Source organism: Dermacentor silvarum, unplaced genomic scaffold, assembly GCF_013339745.2.
Source record: "Dermacentor silvarum isolate Dsil-2018 unplaced genomic scaffold, BIME_Dsil_1.4 Seq11, whole genome shotgun sequence".
Classification (NCBI taxonomy): domain Eukaryota; kingdom Metazoa; phylum Arthropoda; class Arachnida; order Ixodida; family Ixodidae; genus Dermacentor; species Dermacentor silvarum.
Genome location: NW_023605562.1, coordinates 1 through 20,482, shown reverse-complemented (window position 1 = coordinate 20,482; position 20,482 = coordinate 1). Strand labels below are relative to the sequence as shown.

The 20,482-nt window shown below is 43.1% G+C and overlaps 2 protein-coding genes across 3 annotated transcripts; one reads left to right on the top strand and one right to left on the bottom strand.

The window, feature by feature from the left end:
* Positions 1-5,500: 5,500 nt before the first annotated feature.
* On the bottom strand, positions 5,501-16,803 carry LOC119434475 (uncharacterized). Of its 2 annotated transcripts, none has more exons than XM_037701619.2 (2): positions 16,552-16,803; positions 5,501-5,996 (listed from the first exon to the last, which is right to left on the bottom strand). In XM_037701619.2, exons 1-2 carry the CDS (start codon positions 16,786-16,788, stop codon positions 5,508-5,510), a joined length of 726 nt encoding a protein of 241 aa, XP_037557547.1. In that variant the 5' UTR covers positions 16,789-16,803; the 3' UTR covers positions 5,501-5,507. The 2 variants fall into 2 exon arrangements, with proteins under 2 accessions (XP_037557547.1, XP_037557548.1); XM_037701620.2 differs by lacking the exon at positions 16,552-16,803 and adding an exon at positions 10,549-10,961.
* Positions 12,859-20,131, top strand: LOC119434476 (sulfite oxidase, mitochondrial). Its single transcript, XM_037701621.2, has 3 exons — positions 12,859-13,249; positions 13,312-13,535; positions 19,603-20,131. The coding sequence occupies exons 1-3, from the start codon at positions 13,015-13,017 to the stop codon at positions 19,828-19,830; spliced, it is 687 nt and encodes a 228-aa protein (XP_037557549.1). The 5' UTR covers positions 12,859-13,014; the 3' UTR covers positions 19,831-20,131.
* The last annotated feature ends 351 nt before the right edge of the window (positions 20,132-20,482 follow it).

The following is a 20,482-nucleotide window of genomic DNA, read 5'->3' as shown; positions in this document are numbered from 1 at the left end:
TACCACATTAGGGTTGCCACGCGATCGGCATGCGAGCTGTTACTCAATCCTTCCATGCCTGCATATCCAAGATTTTTGAAGTTGAACTTCAGGCTGGTATTTCGTGTCAATTTATTTTTTGTGGACAAAGCTTTCATGTATAAATCAAAACAGCCTTCTTATTGTTTGAACCATTGAGTGTGGTCGACGTTACATTTTATTTTCTTGTAATATAAATTCACAAGTATTTACAGTTGCCTCTGCACTACATCAGAAGAAAGCTGGAGCACTAGATGAAATGTGGTTGAGGACTAACAGATGCAAAATGGAGTGCCTGGCCTGCATACAGAAAGGTCTTAAACAAAGAACAAGAATTGGATGGCACAACAGTCGAGGGAACGACTTCGTTCATGTATTTTAGCGCTCTGATGCATAAAGGAAGTAGCATGGAGTGTCAGTAGCTGTAGAGTCAAGACAGGATGTGCAAGGTTTGTTGTTTTAGTTTAGTGAAACAAGGCACCGGCTAAGTAAAATGACAAGTTGGAATCTACAGAAGTTTCAAGTGGCTAAAATGCAGATGCTGAAGTAGATGGGGTGGAGTGATTGAGAATGTTTGTGAATGCATTGTCGAAGGAACAGTTACAATTGTAGGCACTGCAGGAAAGGTCAAAGGGACAGTAAAGAGAAATAATAAACTGTACTGGTAAATTACACTTCTGCTTTACAAAACTACCGCTCTTAGTGTGAAAGGAAGCTTGGGAAAATAGAAAAGGCGCAAAAATGAAAGATAGGTGGCGGCACTACCATGAAGTTTTCATACCAGCTCACTGTGATGTCGTGGATTTTGAGTCTGTTTACTCGGGCCCAGTTAAATTATTTATTGATAAAGATGGCCTGCATTGCATTCCGAAGGAACCAAAGATACAACCTAGCAAGTTTCATGAACTTTTTCTGCTCTAAAACAACCCATGTACAAGAAAACAGTTTTCAAATCCATGATGTCACGAGGACATACAGGCATAAGTTTCAGCGCTGAATGTAAGAAATATTAAGTTTGGTCTTCATTTTGGGCAGCAATATTAATCTCATTTTTCTGCCAGTGGATGAAAACAGTCTTGGAAAATATGTTACCATTTTAAAATGATTTTTGATCTTAGTGGTTTTTAAATAAGGAGAGAAAGACTGTGGTTGTGTGATCATAAGTGACACCTGTATCTGCAATGATGACCCTTTCTGGTGGCAAGAAGAAAGTGAGGTCAGCCTGAAAAAAAGGAGATGAGACAATATTAATAAAGGTGGATCTCAACCCCGAGATGCTGCAGAAGGAGCGGGCGACTGATGGGCAAAGTGGAAGAGACTTGTCAAGGACAGTGACCACATGTACAATTGGATGTAGTTTATATAAGAACAAGTAGCAGCAGTGATGAAGATGATGCTACACTGTAGTTTCCTGGTTCCCTCCTTGTTGGGCTGTCTCCACTCCTACATATGAACCTACTGTCTACCTGCTCTTTCTGCAAGAGATTGTCATTCGATTATCGGATGTCTGGAAGCACTCTCAACATTGTACCAAAAGCATTATCAAAAGGCGACTGTTTTTTTTTTATTATTATTTTTTTTTGTGAGTTATGTCTGGGGCTCTGGTGTCTGCATCAAAAATGCATTTCAACTCCACTGGATTTGTATGTGGTGCACAAAATTGCATGGTAGCTCAGCCATGTCCCCTCCAGCTTTGCTTGCCCTCAAGAAATGCAGAGTAGAAACTGAACATACCACAACAAAAAGATGTGTGGTTTAAAGCAATCGACAGCATTTATTCACTTTACATCCACTTGGTTGGCACTGTGCAGTGGTGCATGTTTGCCCTGCTCTTTATCAAATGAAGACTATTTAACAAAGAGGATGGCTGGATTGTGTGCACTGTTTGTCCTTCTTGATCCCATACTATTGGTGTATGCATTGGCTCTACATTATCTTCACAACAGCTTAAATCCACCCGCAGCAGCCAAGCTATGAGGCCTCAAGCTATGCACAAACTTATGGGGTCATTTCCAGGCCCTGTCAACTGCATCACAAGGGGACATAATGCAAAGACATACATACAGAGAGAGATGAATTGCAAAACATTCCGGGCAGAAAGCAACCATCACTTATCCTTTGTCTTAATCTGGTAGTGCTTACTTTTCTTTTTTGTGCTGTAATCAATATCGTACAAAGAGATGGCTCTTGTTAAAGAACTGATGAAGTTTAACTTGAGCCCTTCCTTGCAGCGTGTCCTCGTAGCCCAGGTGCACTTTACAGCATAATTAGTTGCACAATTCTTGCAGCACATAGATTTACTGCAATTAGCAGAAAAATGCTGCCATTTTCTAGGACAACCTAACTTAATTATGGACACCCTATGATTGCTGATCTTAATTATTATAATTCCTATCTTGTCTGCAGCTGGTGCATCATAGCCTTAGTAACGCTTTTGCACCATAAAACAAAGCAATTATAAACAGATAATAGTTTATATGTATAGAGAACCTTCAGTCATGGCACCACCAAGTAACATTGCCTTACTGTGCCTTTATTGTCTGTGCAGGAAGAGTACGCAATAGGTACAATAAAAAGAGGCCTCCAAATTCTCTGCAGATGACTGAACTCACTGTAGCCTTGCTGTTGGGCCAATACAAGAAGACATTTCTCCTCTCTAGAGCTTCAAGTCTAAGCTCCAAAATCTAACCAATGCAGGGACCCCCAAGGCCCCGATGACTTGGGAACAGTTCTTGGAATGTGTGGTGGCAGGGTGTACAGGCTTGACAGGGTAGTTTGAACACAAAGTGCAAGTCATGCAAACCATGAGATTGAGATGCTACCGAAGACGAAAGCTACAGTTGAATATCTTTAGCTACTTGCATACAGTGACAGTAGCTTACAAACATAATAGCTTCCTTCCTTCTCTCCTATTTTTGAGTTCTGTTTGTTTTGAAACTGGAGCACTAAAATTAAGTGTACTTTTCAGTTTAGATATAAAACTGGAATAGTTAACTTTTTCAAAGAGAATTTTGAGAATTCCACATTTTGGTGCTGTTTTTATAGGTAGGAGGAATTGTGGGGAAGAACATACATTTTGCAGGTCACAATATACTGTACTTTGTAAAAGTTACATTTTCTGCATAAAAGTGTTTTGTATTCATTTTCTCTAGCAGACACTGCTTTGCCTCGCCATGCATGTTCTCAACCCTAGCACTTTGCCTTCATGTAGGACACGTTTGGCCTCTGCAGGTGCTCTCATAGAAGGGCTTTATCTGAGCATCGGAACAGCTGTTTGGAATAAATTGACTTTAGAAGCATTTGGAGGCATGGAGTGGTGCAATACAACCATGCCAATAAAGTATTGGTTAGTACAATTCCGAGGGCTCGTTTCAACAAGTAGCCACTTTGCCTTACAGTGAAGGTTCATCTGCAGTCACCAAGGAGAATGAAGGTCTAAATAATTGAAAAAAATTGGTGGAGACAGTTCCAAGATTAGACCCAAGAACCACCAATTTACACTTTTATCCAGATTGTCCTCTTACTCACAGAAGTCACATTATACCTTGCCGAATGCTATATGAAAGTAGTAATCAAAACATTATGAATAAACCTTTACTCATGTCGTAGCAGTTTTTGATAGAAGTTATGCTATAGCCCTGTGCTGGGGGGATCATGCCTAACATGCAATTATCATTTATCAGTAGCTTCTCGAGTGTAATCAAAGTGTGGTAGCAAAAATGAGGTTTATTTCAGAGTGAGAAATAAAGTGCAGAATAAGAGCAGCTAAAGTGAATTCTTGATCAAGAACATGATTGGAAAATTCTTTTAAGTTGACTAGAGAATGTAGCTTTTTGGATAGAAATCAAGCTTAATTTAAATATAAGACAGGCTTGGAGTGCAAAAATTGTATCTAATTGGGTCTTATGCAAATATAAACAGCCCTACCATAAGTGGTTTCAATGAGCAGAACTTCATAACCTAATTGATCTTACCTGATCTTCATGAACTAAACGACATCACAACAAAAATTATGAAGTGTGTGCAATATTATGCCAAAATGAAAGCACCACTATAATTGCATGGTGGCTACAAAACATATTAGACAGTTTTAGCTTGTCCATGTACATATTACCCTTCACGAAATGGTGGTTTTCCAGAGACGTGGACGGCAGTAACAGCACTGGTAGTGACATCTTGTGACACTTGTTGAACCAACGTTTCTGTGCTACATTGAAACAGAAAACATGCATCCTAACAGTTAGGTCGCTGCCAGCAGCATAACAGCAGCAGCTAAGTAGAATAGGGTTGGTCACTGCAATAATAGCTCTCTGCCTCCCATTAAACTCTGTCACAGGATGGCACCACCAATGCAGCTGCTCGCATCTACGTCTTCATAATCCAGTATTCTGTGAACGGTAATATGTATATGGAGCAGCTAAAACACATGTCACTCACACCTGCCATACAAAATGCTACACAGAGATGTTAATGGGGCACAAAGGCCATAATAGACAGTTTTAGTGTATCTGTAAACATTTTTGCCATTTGCAAAATACCTGGTTACCAGAGAGGTATACAGCAGCAACATAAAGCCCCTGGGGCTTTACAGCAACAATGCTGGTAATGACATCTGATGCAGAGTGTAACCAAAGAGCATGCAAAGCAATGATTTACATACAGGATGATTATGTTTAAGTTCTCCGAAATTTTATAAGTCACCTGTGGCAAATAGCACAGTCATTGTCCTTGAGCTGGATTAGTCAAGAGGCGGACATTACTAGCACGAGAAAACGAAACACATATTCAACTAATTAACAAATACTCACTAATTAACTACATTTCAGCACATATTGCAACTTACGAATTGCAGCCGTGAGTTTACAAGACGTGTCCCACTTGAAATGAATCTCCAGGGCGACACCATTTTTGGGATATTTCCGAAAGGTGTGGGATGAAATACATGGGTGTTCCAGTACATTTGTGCTTCCATGCATAAAAGAGCATTTCCTTAAATAAGTAAGAGGAACAACAGTGGCATTTTTATGGCAAGTTTGATGGTGCATATCTCCAAACTGGTGTCATTCTGGAAATTCATTCGAAGTGAATAGCCTTGCAAACTCACCAGCTACAATTAGTAACTTGCAGTATGTGACCTAAGGCAATTAATTGAGAAGTTAATTAGCAATTTTTAAAATTAGTTACGTTTTGATTTCTTGCGCAAGTAATGTCCACCTCTCTGAATAATCCAGCTCCAGGCGCTAGAATTATGTTATCTGCCAACAGCGGATCTAAAAATTTTTTCAAACGTATTGTAGTTGGACAAGGTCCACAAGATGTAGCTACCAACTTTGCTACTGTCATCCATGGCTCCGATAACCAGGAATCTGCAAACAATAAGACGCTTACAGACAAACTAAACTCACCGATATCTTTAGCAATATCTGGGCACCAATCATTTTGTTAAGATACTGAGATGCAGTTACATACTTTGTTTCTCCAGAACACTTTTATTTACACCTCCGGACGCCGGATTCACACACAAAATATGCTTCATTAGGTCTGCTCCGTAGACGCACGGTGGGTGGTATCGCATAGAATTTGGCCCCGTGAGCAGTGGCCAGCTCTTGAAGGCGTGCCACCTGCATGTTTCCCTGAGGGCTGTGCCAGCGATGCATGGGTGCTGCATACACAGCAAGCAGTGCAATAGGCACAACACTGAGCAGCAGTTTCTCTAATGTGCAGAATAGGGCCTCTGGGCAAGGGCAGTGTACCACATGCAGACGTGATAAGCTGTCCAGCAGATGCGGCTCGCCAACTTGCTGCGCCAAAGCTAGGACGTCAAATCGTCTGGCAAGGTCGACCACTACTACAGAAGATTCACGGCCACCACACCTTAAGGGCTTGATGTAGTGGACAGCAATGTCCAATGCTGGATCTGAGCTTCTTGCAAGTGGGCCATGTGATTCTGAAGGTGCAGCATGAAGCATGGAATTACGCTGAAAAGTAAGGAACAAACGTGAGAATAAGAATCTTACCGTTTCATGCATCGAACACATAGTTACAGTAGAGAACAAAAAGATATGCTATTGCTGTTTCCTGTTGAAAATTTATTACATATGCTTTTACACTATTAAGTGAATTGTTTTTTTCGATAATGTCAAACAGGTGTGCACTGCTGCAGCCAAAGGGACAGGGATGGAGAACCTTTTGTTTATTGATAGCGCCATAAAGCTCCAGTTTCTAATTTTCTAATTTCATTTCATTTTAACATTTCCCAGTTTGTGTGCAAGTGAAAGTGTGCATATATTTTTTTTTCTCTCTCTTTTGATCTGTACTGATATATTAACCCTAAAATGGCATGCCATGCTTTTCACTTGGCTAACCTCTCCAGTTATTAAAATTTCTCTCAGCAGCATGCACATGTTTTCTCACACTGGTTTATGTATAGTTTCCTTTTTATACATTCTTGGAATATGCAAGTTGTGCGCACTTTGGGTGGGCTATGCAGTGCAAATAACATTATATGCCAGTGAGCATTCAATAGGCTATTCTGGCATAATGCAGCATCAATTTTCTGAGCAGTTTAACTTGGAGGACCTAAAATGCAGAATATGTATACATATTATTGTTCACTGCTCTATATGCCTAGGGCTTTTTAACTACTTTCACTGGCAAGTTGTGACGGTAGGTATAATAAGCTGCTTTATATAATATACAGTCAGCATGTGACATGATGGATGGAGCGGGATATCCCGACTCTTCCATGTGCATGACAACACTCATGTGCCTGGCATCTTTTATTATTATCAATGAACTGTAACGGTAAAGTGGTGGCAGAAGACATAACAGATGTCACTATGTAGTGTCATCAGGGGCGTAGCCAGAAATTTTTTTTTGGGGGGGGGGCAAGCGTCTGCTTTCCTCTACGCGACGTGATCGATAATAACTATCGCTAGTTTAAGCAGACACTCTACATGTATATCAAAGACATGGGACTCCCCCCCCCTGTAAAGTAAAGTAAGCTCAGTAAACACAGTAAGTACGACAGGTACAGTGGGCGTTTGGAGTAACGGTCTCTCATCGCGCCACTGAATAGACCAGTCTTCGAAAACGCATCATTGAGACGACCCGCCCGATCGGTGACAACATCATTAATTGTTAATCTCCGTTAAGCGTAGATGGCGTCATCCTCGTCGGGGCGAAGTGCGTTTCACAAGTCAAGGATGGCTATACGCGTGAAAATGCACGTGTGACCAGGCTATACCTACTCCCATGGGAATAGCTTGTTAGCTGCGTCTTTGCGCTAGAAAACTTAAATACGCGCAAAAACGCGTAAGGCTTTTTTTTTTTCCAAGCTTTCGTCGCCCTGCTCCCTCATACGAGAGGGTTGCATTTCCTGCGGAAAGTGCATAGGCCGCTGTGTCTTCCGCTGTGTGCGAGCGTGCAGCCGTCATTTGCCTTTACGTCAACAGATTCGGAATTGTACAGAATATTTCACTACACAGCATAGATATGGCTTAAGTAGTGCGTGCAACTCATTTCTGCTTCACTTACACCGGTGCAAACAGGAAGTGGCCTTGTACCTCACAGAATCTCGACTGATTGGTGTACTAGTGATGCAGGAATGAACTCCGGTCTTGTTCAGTGCATAGTGCACATAATCAATTTCTCAGGACGCGTGAACTCCGACGAGAACTGTCGGCGCCTGCAACAAGAGTTTACTTACGCTGTACTGCGCACAGCAGTAATCCATGCTTGTCGGCTGTCTGTTTCATGCATTCTGTTGCGAATCGGTGGAATTTAACTGCTGTCATCAACCCTTTGTGAGTACATTGCTGGTTTGGGATTCCACAACACAACAGCAACTACCAGCCTTCCGTAATTGCTGGTTTGGGATTCAACAACACAACAGTAACTACCAGCCTTCCGTAGGGGTGCAATTGCAAACAAGAGACTTTTCGCGCGCTGTAAGGCTACGTTCACACTTGGGAAGTGGCAAGCGGGCGGAAAGGCCAAAGCGGCCGGAAAATCTTTTCCGCGCATGTCCAAGTTGTTCACATTTGTTTTGCTACCCCCTCGGCCGCCGCTGCCGCTTTCGTCCACATCCATCTAGTCTGCGTACATTTGTCGGCGTGGTGGCTCTCATTATCGCATTATTTCGAGCGGTATGTTCATTCATTGACTCACGTACCATCATCAAAAGTGATCATTTTGCGCAACTTCGTGTGTCATCTGCGACCTTCGGTAAATTCCTCGTTGGCGTTCCGTAATTCTCCTCATACGGGCGCGGTAGCGCTGAGTCACAGGTTGGTGCCTAGGCGTGATTATATTTCTTTAATAGCTTTTATTTACAAGTTGCAATAACATTTTATCATTTCGTATTGTCGGCGCCTCCAGGACACCAAAGAAGCAACGGGAACACCACAGCTAAAACCCGGGCTGGCCCTTGTGCTGGGGCTCGCTAAAGCCTGCGCGTCCTACTTGAGACCTACGCTCCCAATCTATCGTCGCGACGAGAAAAGCACCCCGCGACTACTGCAACATACCGTACACGTGCGAGGAGAATTATGGAGCGCCAACGAGGAATCTGCCTAACTATTGTCTGCAATGGATGTGGAAGAAGAAATTGCTTGTATACTTCTACCTACTTGTTTTCTAGAAATAGACAATGAATAAGCGGAAGACGCGGACACCTCGGAAACGGCGGTGGTGGGTTTGCCTGGCTTTGCAAAAGGGCGGGAAGTTGGGTGCACGCCAAGGCTTCGTTGCCGCACCTCCGGTGGCGCGACGTTGAATACTATCGTGAGTATTGCTGACAGTAAGTTTTAGTACCACTCTTGTCGTAGAGCAAGGGGTGGTTCTTGATCGCGTCGATCAGCATTGCAGCCTACACTTTTGGTGCCATGTTCAATTTTACGACCGGTTGTTTACATGCTAGTGTAGCTTTCAGTCGAGCAGAATGACTTTCCGCCGCGTTTCCGCTTCGCCATGGCGAAAAAGTCGGCCCGAGACCGATTTGGCTCGCAGCGTGTTTTTCTGCCTGTTTTGCCGCCTAGGCGGGCGGATTTTTGCAAGATTTTGCCGCTTCTGACAGCTTCGAGACCAAGTGTGAATGTAGCCTAAGATCCTGCGCGAGCGCGGCCTAACCGGCACCTGAAGGGAAGCGGCGGAAATGTATACCAGAAATTTCGACCACCTGGGCTCTTTAAAGTGCACCTAAATCTAAGTAAACGGCCTCGAGCCTTTTCGCCTTCATCTAAAATGCGGCTGCAGCATTTGTTGCTTCATTTAATTGTTGCACATTTGTTGATTCAGAATGTGGCCGCCACATTCTTGTCCAAACCCTCACAGAGTGTCAAAGCCTTGACAAACACCGTGACAGTTTTTTCCATATGCAAACATGATTCGCTGTAAATTACCAATCCGAACGGAAGCGCTCAGGAATGAAATTGTGATAGCAGCACCGGTTTCTTGAATTATGTCAGCGCGAAGCGACAAGAACAAAGGGTGGGTAAGTGGGGGAGATTTCGGGGGGGGGGGGGGGGGTTGAACCCCCCCCCCCTCTTGGCTACGCCCCTGAGTGTCCTTGCATCTTCCACAGCTAGAGCTAATGGAGACAAAATTAAATCTCAGCTTTTCACCCTCATAAAGGCCCACCAGCACATTATCACAACATTTGAGTGCAAGTCATATGCAAGGTATGCTAATACTGCAAAGATATGAAGATACTAGACAATAAGGTGCGTCGAAGTTTTGCCTTCCGTGAAAAGGTGAAAATATTTAGGTAAGATCTGCAAATCCAATTTCCATCGGCTTCCACAGCGCCATTATGGGGTAAGTAGGAACAGCCAGTTGTGAATCCGTTAAGCTGGTCACTGAATGGACTGGGTTCTCAATGCATGTTACAACTACATTACAAGTTGACATCAGTACGGTATCGCGAGAAGGGAGAGAACATCCGAATGTATGCGCAAGAACCGGCCACGCCCACGAGTGGCATTCAGATATTCTGGGGCGACATCACTCTACACTGCTAGAGATTGTCTCCCTGTTTCTTGTCTTCTGCAAGAAAAAAAATTGAGAATTAAGCTGTGCGCACCGAAATTCACGTTACTCGGCCGCACAAATTGCTATCATAATGTAGGAATAAGGATATTTTCCCCTCCATGGTATTGCCTCCTCACAATGTAGTATCGACCAAAAAAGTTTACGGACCAAGAGATCTGACAAAAAGTCGAATATTTCCGCAGCCTCAAAACGCAGGCTGGGGCCGTATTCTGAAACGTTCCACTTCGGCGATATTTCTTTTTCTGTTGGTATTCCCATTTCCAGTTTCTACTGGTATAACAACATTGTGGTGTACGGTTTTACTATGGTCCCTAGTTTTACTGGCTACTTTTAAAGGCTGCTCGGATATTTATCGTTTTCTGAGATCCCGTGGTCCTTTTTTGGTTGATAGTACAGGTCACACTGCATGCTCGGAACAAGTGTACTAGCAGTATAGTAATAATATTCTATCGGTCTATAAATGTAGTGCGGGCTTCTCACCGGTTCTACGCTAGCAGTTGACCGTACGAGCGCAGAAAATATCTTTATCGAGTATGTACTAGAATCACCGTTATGGTCGTTGGTACTCATGACGGGGATGGCAGGAGCAATGACAAAATCTCAAATCTGGCTTGAATGAGCAGAGCCTTCAACCGCACAACCGCTTAAACTCCACAAGGAAAGTTCTCACACGATAAGCAGTGGTTCAAAGTGGCTGTCGTGCAAGATATCGGTCACATCGCAAGAAGCTGAAGGAGCACTCGACGCCTCGACACACTTCCCGTCGCACTGCCCGCCGTCACGTTATCACCATCACCCACAGAATAAAGACCGTCATCACCGTCATCGCCTTGCTCCTCCACTCGCATCCACACAGTTTGCGAATCGAGTCTGGCAACTGCAGTCACGCGGTCGAAGCAGCAGGGGGACTCAATGGGCAGGGGAACACGGAGTCAGGTGCGACAGAGAGAGGCAGCTGCGTGGCGGAAAGCCGCAGAAGAAAAGTCGTCCCTCGAGTTGTATCGGAGTGAGAAGCTAGAAATCCGCACCGAGAGCTGCTACGACAACTCGAAGGGAAGCGCACTGCTGGCGGAGGCGAGAGCGGGTGTGCTGCGCACACGCATTTGGAGAGCGCGCTTCACCGAGGGTTGGATGGATGGATGGATGGATGAGGCTGAACCCTTTAAATCGGGCGGTGGCATACGCCACCTAGCCATGGCTATTAACATAATTTGTACTTTGTGGTGGGTGAAATTTCACCCCTGCCTTAATTTTATCCACCAATCAGATAACCTCTGTTTGGTTATTTCTACCCGCTTAAAGTCTATTTTGCCTTCACTGTCCCTAAACCCCAATGCTTTGAAAAAATCAGCCCCGTTGCCTTGCACTGTAGGGTTAAGCCCCTTACAGAAAAGTATGAGGTGTTCAGCCGTTTCCTCTTCTTCTCCACACGCACAGCACAACGTATCTATACCTTGGTACTTGACTCGGTACATCTTAGTCCGCAATACTCCCGTCCTGGCTTCAAACAACAAAGAGCTTCCCCTAGAATTATCGTAGATATTTTCTTTGGCAATTTCTTGCTTGAAAGTTCGGTATGTGCCCAGTGCTGATTTCGTCTGCATCCCTGTTTTCCACAGACCCCTCTCTGTTTCCTTAACCTTTTTCTTAACCGCTGTTTCCTGGTTTGCACCCCTCCTGCAGTCCAAATATTTGATTGACAGTTTTCTGGTCAGCTTCCTCCATTTTGTATCAACATTCCTCATGTACAAATAACTGAAAACTCTCCTTGCCCACCGCTTTTCTGCCATCTCTCTCAATCGCTCCTCAAATTCTATCTTGCTGCTGGCTTCCCTGCACTCGAATGACGTCCATCCCATGTCACCCTGTACCCCCTGATTTGGTGTATTTCCGTGTGCTCCCAGAGCCAGTCTACCTACCCCTCGCTGCTTAACTTCCAACCTTGCTCGAACCTCTGATCTCATGCACAGGACCGCATTGCCAAAAGTCAAACTAGGGACCATCACCCCTTTCCAAATCCCTCTCACCACTTCGTACCTATTGTAATTCCACAGTGCCCTATTTTCATCACAGCTGCATTTCTGCTACCTTTAGCCGTCACATATTTTTCATGTTCCGTTAGGTACTCAGCCCCATTGTTTATCCACACTCCAAGATATTTGTACTTATCCACCACCTCCAGCGTAACCTCCTGTATCCTATGCTCGCTGCCCTGATTATCATTAAAAGTCATGACTGCCGATTTTTCTTTACTAAACTTCAAACCTAAGCTATCTCCCTCTTTACCACAGATGTCCATTAATCTCTGCAAGTCTTCCTTGCTGTCAGCCATAAGTACAATGTCATCTGCATACATCAGTCCTGGTAATGACTGTTTAATCCATTCTCCCTGCTTGAAATAGGAAAGGTTGAAGCCAAGGGGGTTTCCACAACGTGCGCCCTCTGTGGAAAGTCGGACGAGACACTGCGTCACGTGGTCCTGGAGTGCGGTGGCATCTTTCCGCCAACCCGCACACAGGCGCTGCCTACCGCACTTGGTTTCAAGACAGAAGAGGGTGAGGCCGCGGAGGTGACCAAGAAACGCCTCGAGTTTTGGTGGCAGCATGGAGCGCTGCGCCGATGACTGTGCGAACTTCTCTTTTTTGTTTCTGAAGTTCACGGAAGGGTGTTTCAGTGGTTTTCTTTTCCTTTCTTTCCTTTTTTATGTGGTCACGCCGGTTTTGGACAGAGCCAACTACGGCGACCCGATACAAAGGGCAGGACCACCATCACCATCACCATCATCAGTCGTATGGCAGTCGCGTATCTCTTTAGCGACAGGTGGTCATATGAGGTGGTTCGGGGATAAATCTTTTTCAACTGACAGATGATATTGGGGCTGCCAGGAAGGAAATCCTCCTGACGTGTTACCACGTTTTTTCAGTTGGCCGTCTACGCCGGTGAAGGATGGCAGTTTGCACACGCTATTCCCGTCTGATGCACGCCTTCGCGAGGAGCGCCGCGCAACCAAAAAGTCCCTTGTACCGCGTGGCCAGCCGGCGAACTTTAGCCTGTGCACAAGGAAGAACGGACGACGATGAATTTCGACGCAGCAGTGGGCGCGCATGGGCTCTCCTTGGCGGCGGCATAACACTGGGGCTTTTCTCATACTGGAAGTCATCTCCGGTCCACGCCAAGCAAGGTAAAAGCAGTGAAACTGTGGCCGGCTGGTTTGATTAAAAGCTTGGTCGGCTTGGTTTGCAGAAACGAAAGCAGAAGAAGCCGTGGACGGCTTGCCAGTCTACACCGCTGGTGAAGTCGCCAAGCACGACACAAAGGCGACAAGAATATGGATTTCGTTCAAATGTGGTGTGTACGACGTCACCGACTTCGTGGACGAGCACCCGGGTGGAGACAAGATACTGCTCGGCGCCGGAGGCGGCATCGACCCGTTTTGGAATCTTTACGCGGTCCACAAGACTCCTGAGGTATGTGGACTTACTAGATGTCAGCGCCTACCTAAACCACAACAATCATGCGGACATAATGCACCTGACAACTCTCAGTGCATATTATTTGCGATTGATCAGCACTGCTTAATTAGCGCTCGATCTTCGTCACGCAAATTCTAGAACACAACCATAGATTGAAGGCGGTAAGTGCCTCAGGGGTATGGGACCGGACCGCTCTCTGAATAATAATCATGTATGCAGTTGCCACCGCCTAGCTGCTAACAGGCACCAAAGAGTGGAATTTTATAGTTACCCTCTTACAATATTATAATATAGTCGTGTAAGCTATGAAGTTACGTGAACGTGGTTTTAATGGATTTCTTTTTCAGTTTTCGCTTTCGTTGCTCAATTGAAAAGTACCGCCGGCAAGTTTTGCTTACAGCTTAAGAGACAAGACAACTTGAAGAAGCAGGGCAGAAATTAAACTTTTAACTGGTTTATATGCATGCTAAAGTCTGACATAGACAGGGGCATGTGCTCAGCAGTCGTGTCCTTGACAGCAATCTGTCAAACTGGAATTCATTGGTGAAAATATAAGCAGATGTATCGCTAATAAAATCTATGTCTTGCAATAGCTATCTTGTCAGCATGTCATATTGCTCATATTGCCCAGCATCCATGTCTCACACTTGCAAGCAATTCAGTGAGCATGAGAGTTAAATTTTATGGAAAGTTTCTGCTTTTTACCTGCGTAGGTCTTCCCACATTATAACCCCATCATGTCTGCAACACCAGTTGCACACTTTATGATGCGACAGGACAGTGCACTTTATGTAGTGCCTCTACTTCAGTTGTAGAAATCTCGTGTACTAACAAGTTCTTTTCTGCATTAAAAACGATAAAATCTTTTGAACACTAACGCTTGATATATATCGCGGTTATGTCTAACAATCACCCTGACCGATACAGAATCCTAGTTGCAAATGATATTCTTTTCTTTTAGTGCTGCTTTTTTGTTGTACTGTACCCTTTATCACTACCGCGTGTTGATGCTATTCTTCGCTTGTTCTTTGCCTTTTTATTATGAATCTTTGTTATCATTGTGCTTTTTGTACTTTTTTTTTTTTTTTTTCATGCGACATCTGCAACGCGCCTGTGTTCTACGTGGCTGTGTGTGCGGCCGTATGCTTTCGTGTCGACGTATAATAATCTATTTTTCATTTACACAAATTTCTGCAAACCTGCAATTTTTATTTTATGCTTGTTTTTCTTCTGTACCCCCCCACTGTAATGCCTGAATGGGCGCTGTGGGTATTAAATAAATAAATAAATAAATAAATAAATAATTAAATAAATACTTGTCTACATGTGCTGCATTTTTACTGTGCTGTGATGGATATACCAAGTAAAAACAACCGCAAAGCAAGGTTCTTCGCATAGTTCAAACACAAAAGAATTGATTCCCACCATTGGTTTGGAGAATTTAGCACTTTGTACATTTGCTTATGGCAAGATACGTTGAGTTAAAATTATTGGAGCCTGCTCAAGGAAAACCACACCTGCATACTTGCCTGTTTTTGCTAATGTATTGTAGAATGCTCGATTACAATTGTCATAAGATAGCAAAAAGTTTTTGAGATTTTGTTTGTGTCCAGAGAAACTGATTTCAAAAGAATACAAATACAGTCGCTGATCAATATTTCAGAGCCAGATATTCAGAAATGCCAGATTATTCAGATCTACGTGCACCACCGGCCTCCACTTGCTACATAGAAACAAAATATAATGGCAATGGAAATTTTCAGCCGACATTGCATGAATATTGAACTGATAAACTTCATGAATATTTCCATTTATCTAAGGAGCAGGTCGTTGTAGCTGTGATAAGAGCGAAGCATCTGTTCACAACATCACTGCAGAAGAAAGTCCCGCGAATTTTTAGATAGTCATCAGCTTCAGTATTTTCACCAAATTTCAGCATTCTTTGGCATCAGTTGTATTGTGTTTTGAATTTCAAATTTTAAGGATGGCTGGTCTTGCACATGTGACTGCTGTGTGCTGCCTGCCTGAAGTTCTTGCTGTTGGCACATTCCTATACCTGGAATCCCACGACTGAGTGTGCCATATTCAAGGTGCTTGAGGGAATAGTTCTAAGCAGTTATATACCGTGTGTTTTATTCTTAGACTATACAGAATTTTTTTTAATCGTCTGTGGCAGATAGCACAATTCTAATCCCTAAACTGGATTACTCGAAGTGGCAGACATTCTTCCACGAGAAATAAAAGTGTGCGATCGACTAATTGTAGAAATTCACTAATTAAGTTTAATTAATTACTGTATAAACTGGAATATAGGTCGGCCCCGAATATAGTCGACCCCTGACCTTGAATTGGCCAGACGACGGGGCGACCTTAGATGTTTCTTTTTGGGAAAAAATCTTGACCTATATTCTAGTTTATACAGTGCTTTATGGCACATGTAGCAATTTACGAATTGTAGCCGTTGAGTTCGCAAGATATATCTACTTGGAATGAATTCCCAGGATAACACTAGTTTCGAAATATTAATTTCCAAAGTGTTTGATGAAAGGCATTGATGTTTTAGTTACTGTTGTGTCTCATTGCATAAAACATGGTTTTCTAAAGAAGTGGGACAGTATTGCACATTTACTGCAAGTTTGTGAGCGCACATGTCTAAACCTGAGCATTTGTTCCAAGTCTGTATGCCTTAGTGAAATAGTGAAAGTTTGTTATTAGTTACTTTTGCATTTTGGTTTCTCATGGAAGTAATGTCCACCTCTTTGAGTAATCCAGTTCTAGGATTAGAATGGTGTTATCTGCCACAGGTGATTTCTAAAATTTTGAAGTATAAGAAAAAAATTGTAGTTCTGCCCGAAAGACGAAGCATCGATTGCAATAGCAAGTTAGTGGACAGCCATACGAAGTAAGGATAGTAGTTTTAACGGCTGCATAAACTTGTAAACATAGGCATACTAACTAAATGAACAAGCATGGTGTCCTGCGCGCACAAGCAAACATGAACACATCTCACTTGATGATTGGGAAACTCGCTGTCAAAACGCTGGAGTGAGGAAGAGCGGAAGCAGAAGTCAGCAAATTGACCTTCATGCTGCGTCTCACACCACCGCAAACTAAGCCGCGGAAACGCAGCGCGCGGCCTCGGGGGTGGAGGGGGGGGTTGCTGCAGGTGCCAGGGCCGCCCGGAGTAGAACGTGCTGTCAACAGCGACGCTGATGGCAGAAGGATGCCTGGAGTGTGGAGTGTACATATAATTGCTATTGCAATAAAAAGCACATATATATGAAGCAATGTTTTACACAGAAACTTGCGTTAACCTGACACTAAAGTTTTCTTGTTGGCATGCTTCAGGGTTTATTACCTTAGTTTCTTACAGTCTGCCTTTCTTGTTAAGATTCGTCATGTTTTCATCACTAAATATAATTAATTATGTTACTGTTACATTTAATCTTTCTGTATATGATACTAACATGGCTCATGTTGCAGGTAGGTGACACAAAACATATAGTAGACAGGAAGTCTTGTTAATTTTGTGCTTTGGACTCGTTTTTTTGTGCTGTGAACGTTACGCGAGATAGTAACTGGTTTTTTCAGACCTATATTAGGGTGGTAATTAGCATAGCTTTTGTTTGCACTTGTTTGTTCTTTTCTCTATTATTTTAAGTATCATTATTGATGGAATTCTAGTGGCCTTCAAATCATTGCTCAAATGCAAGCTGTCCAGTTAAACTTGTACTATTCTTCTATTAAATGCGGAGGCTCCAATCAGAAGTAAACGAATTGATGCATTGGTGTAAGACATGGCAGATGTCTGTTAATTGCCAGAAATGTGTAATTATGTCCATAACTAATAATAAACCTCTGACTTTTTCTTACACAGTGAATGGTAATGTACTTCCTCGTGTTAAGGATATTAAATACTTCGGTCTCCACTTTTGTGATGATCTCAAATTGGATCAGCATAATACTCACATCTGTTATAAGGCAATGACTATACTTTATTTTTTTTAAAACATTTTATTTGTGACACTTCAAGTCGCACTAAACATCTTGCATATAAATCTTTTATAATACCAATTCTTGATTATGCAAACATTGTTTGGCACCCTTTTATAAGCAACAATATAAACCAATTAGATAGAGTACAAAATAAGGCAGTACGGTTTATTTTTAATAGCTATGGGATGAACATCGATATCTGAACTACTGGCAAAAGCTAATCTGAAGCGAACCCGCCGTGGGCTGCTAAGCACGAGGTCGCGGGATCGAATCCCGGCCACGGCGGCCGCATTTCAATGGGGGCAAAATGCAAAAACAACCGTGTACTTGGATTTAGGTGCACGTTAAAGAACCCAGGTGGTCCAAATTTCCGGAGTCCCCCACTACAGCGTGCCTCATAATCAGATCGTGGTTTTGGCATGTAAAACCCCACAATTTTTAATCTGAAGCGACTATCACAGAGAAATCGAGCGGGCCATTTATGTTTAAGGTAGTCAAGAGTCTGCTGAACAGCCAGACAATGAACTATAGTAAATTTTTTTCCGGATTTGCTGCTCGGCGCTGACATCAATTTACATTAGCTCCCCCCTTTAAATACTGAAAAATACTTTTATGTTTTCCTCCATTCCTGGAACAGTAATTGAGTAGAATGATCTTAACGCTGATATAGTCGGAACAAAATAAATTGGAGAAATTTCAGGTCTTTTTTGATGTGAGCCCGTTCCTTGATATTTCCTTGTTTTTTCTCTTGCGTTTTATTTTTTCTGAGGATGATATCTTATTCACATAATTTTTTGTTTGATAAGTTAAATTACATATTTCTCATGTATTTCATATATTGTTTGTACCATTCTGCCAGAACCCATAGGTATTAACAGTAATTGGGAGTTAGCAGTATTTGAAATAAATAAATAAATAAATAAATAAATAAATAAGAAAACTTTTGAGGGCAGCATATTCTGAATATTCATATTCCATTCAAGAACTAATACATTTTGTTAATTATTTTTGTGCAAATTTGCACATTGTTACTGAAGTAGCAAGCACTGTCCACAGACAGATATCTCAATATGGCTTTTCATGTATCATTGAGATACAGTGTATCAAGGTAAGCAACAACCAAAACAAACATACACAACAGCCACAGCAGCCTCTGATTGATTGGTTAAATAGGCAGGTAAATAGACTAGCGTGAGGGGCTGCAGCTTGAATAGCAGAGTACTATGTTGAGTGTGTTGGTGCATATAGCTAATCTGATGTACTGTGGAGCAAAGTAAAAAACCCGAGGAAAAAAAGGAGACAGAAAGAGTGCCAAACTTGCAGCTAAATTTATTTGAGAAGGGAACACCCTATGTATAAGCTAGTATATAAGCAACATGAGCTATGAGACAGCATGAGATGTGCTGGGGTAGGGCTCCAGGATAGCATAGGGCTCCAGGTCAATGTTGACCACTTTGTGTTTGAGTCTTTAGAGGGACACTAAAGAGGAACATAGGGTAAGCTGTATTAGTAAACTATGCTCCTACAGTATCAGAAAAAGCTCCTGTTACCATGAGAGCAGGCTTGGTAAGCAAGAAAAGATGCAAAAATGAGATGGGTGGCGATATGCCGCCTTGAAGTTTCCGTACCAGCTTGCAGTGATGTCACAGATTTTGACATCTGCTTGAGCCTGATAAAATTTTGTCAGTTAAGGTGAACTGCATTGTTGTAAAAAAGCCAAAGACTAACTTAGCATGTTTCAAGAACTTTTATTACGCCACATTGGCCCAAGTACAAAAAAGTATTTTGAAATTTGTGACATCACACTGGTGTGGTGGCGCGGGATTTTTAGCCGGGAATCAAACCTGCAAACTTGTGCTCGGCAACAGAATGTCATAGCCACTGCAGTAGCAAAACAGATGCAACCATCTGCAATCAATGGCAGACTTATCCTGAAGCAATGGCAGACTTATAACCAACTAGCCCAAACTGCCACCCTTCCAAGTTATCCTGAAGCCTTAGAGCAACCTCGAAACTCGAAACGGGCCACCGGACTCTACATAAACTGATTGCTACTTCTGTGCAGATACTTGCCTTGTTGGAGACATTTCGCATTGGTAACCTGGCAGCAGAAGATGTTGGTGCTGCGTCTGCCGGCATTGAGGACCCGTACCTGCTGGACCCCAAGAGGCACCGTGACCTGAAGCCCGCCTCCACCAAACCCTTCAATGCAGAGCCTCCCCTAGGCACCCTTGCCGACAACTATAGGACACCAAAGTGCGCAACGGCTCTGTTCTTACTGCATTCATTATAGGGACCACCTTGCCACCACACCAAGTAGTGTAGCGCAGCCTAACATTCCTGTCACGCAGGCATCTGTGAACTCCTTTCAACTCCCTTGCCTTTATCTCAAGGGATATGAGCTCAGTGTCATGCACTTGCCTTGGTGGAAGCCAAGGGAGTTTAATGGTGCTTTTTATAAAGTGAGTTAGGTGATCTCGATAACAGTCGCAAACTGTGGTGAGTTAGTACTGCTTCATTTTTAAGAAGACGCCTAAATTGAGGGACAAGTTGAAGAAGGGAGACGGGACTCAAGCATCATCTACAACTGAGCGTTCCCTGATAAAAAAAAAAAAAAAAAAAAAAACTTAAGCATCATACAAAGACAGTGCATGTGTGCCACCCGGGCATCCCCGTCATTCCCTCTACCTTGCATGCCAGATAAGGTAAGGCAACAAAACAACCAAAACAAGATCAATCTTTACATGGCTGGCAGCTTCATCATCATCAGCCTATATTTATGCCCACTGAAGAACGAAGGCCTCTCCCTGTGATCTCCAACTACCACTGTTACAGCATACACTGTACCCCTGTCTTGCGCTAGCTGTCTTGTGCTAGCTAACTTAAGCTAGCAGCTTAAGTTCACTATGAAGTAATACTACGGAGGCACGGCTGCTGCACATATT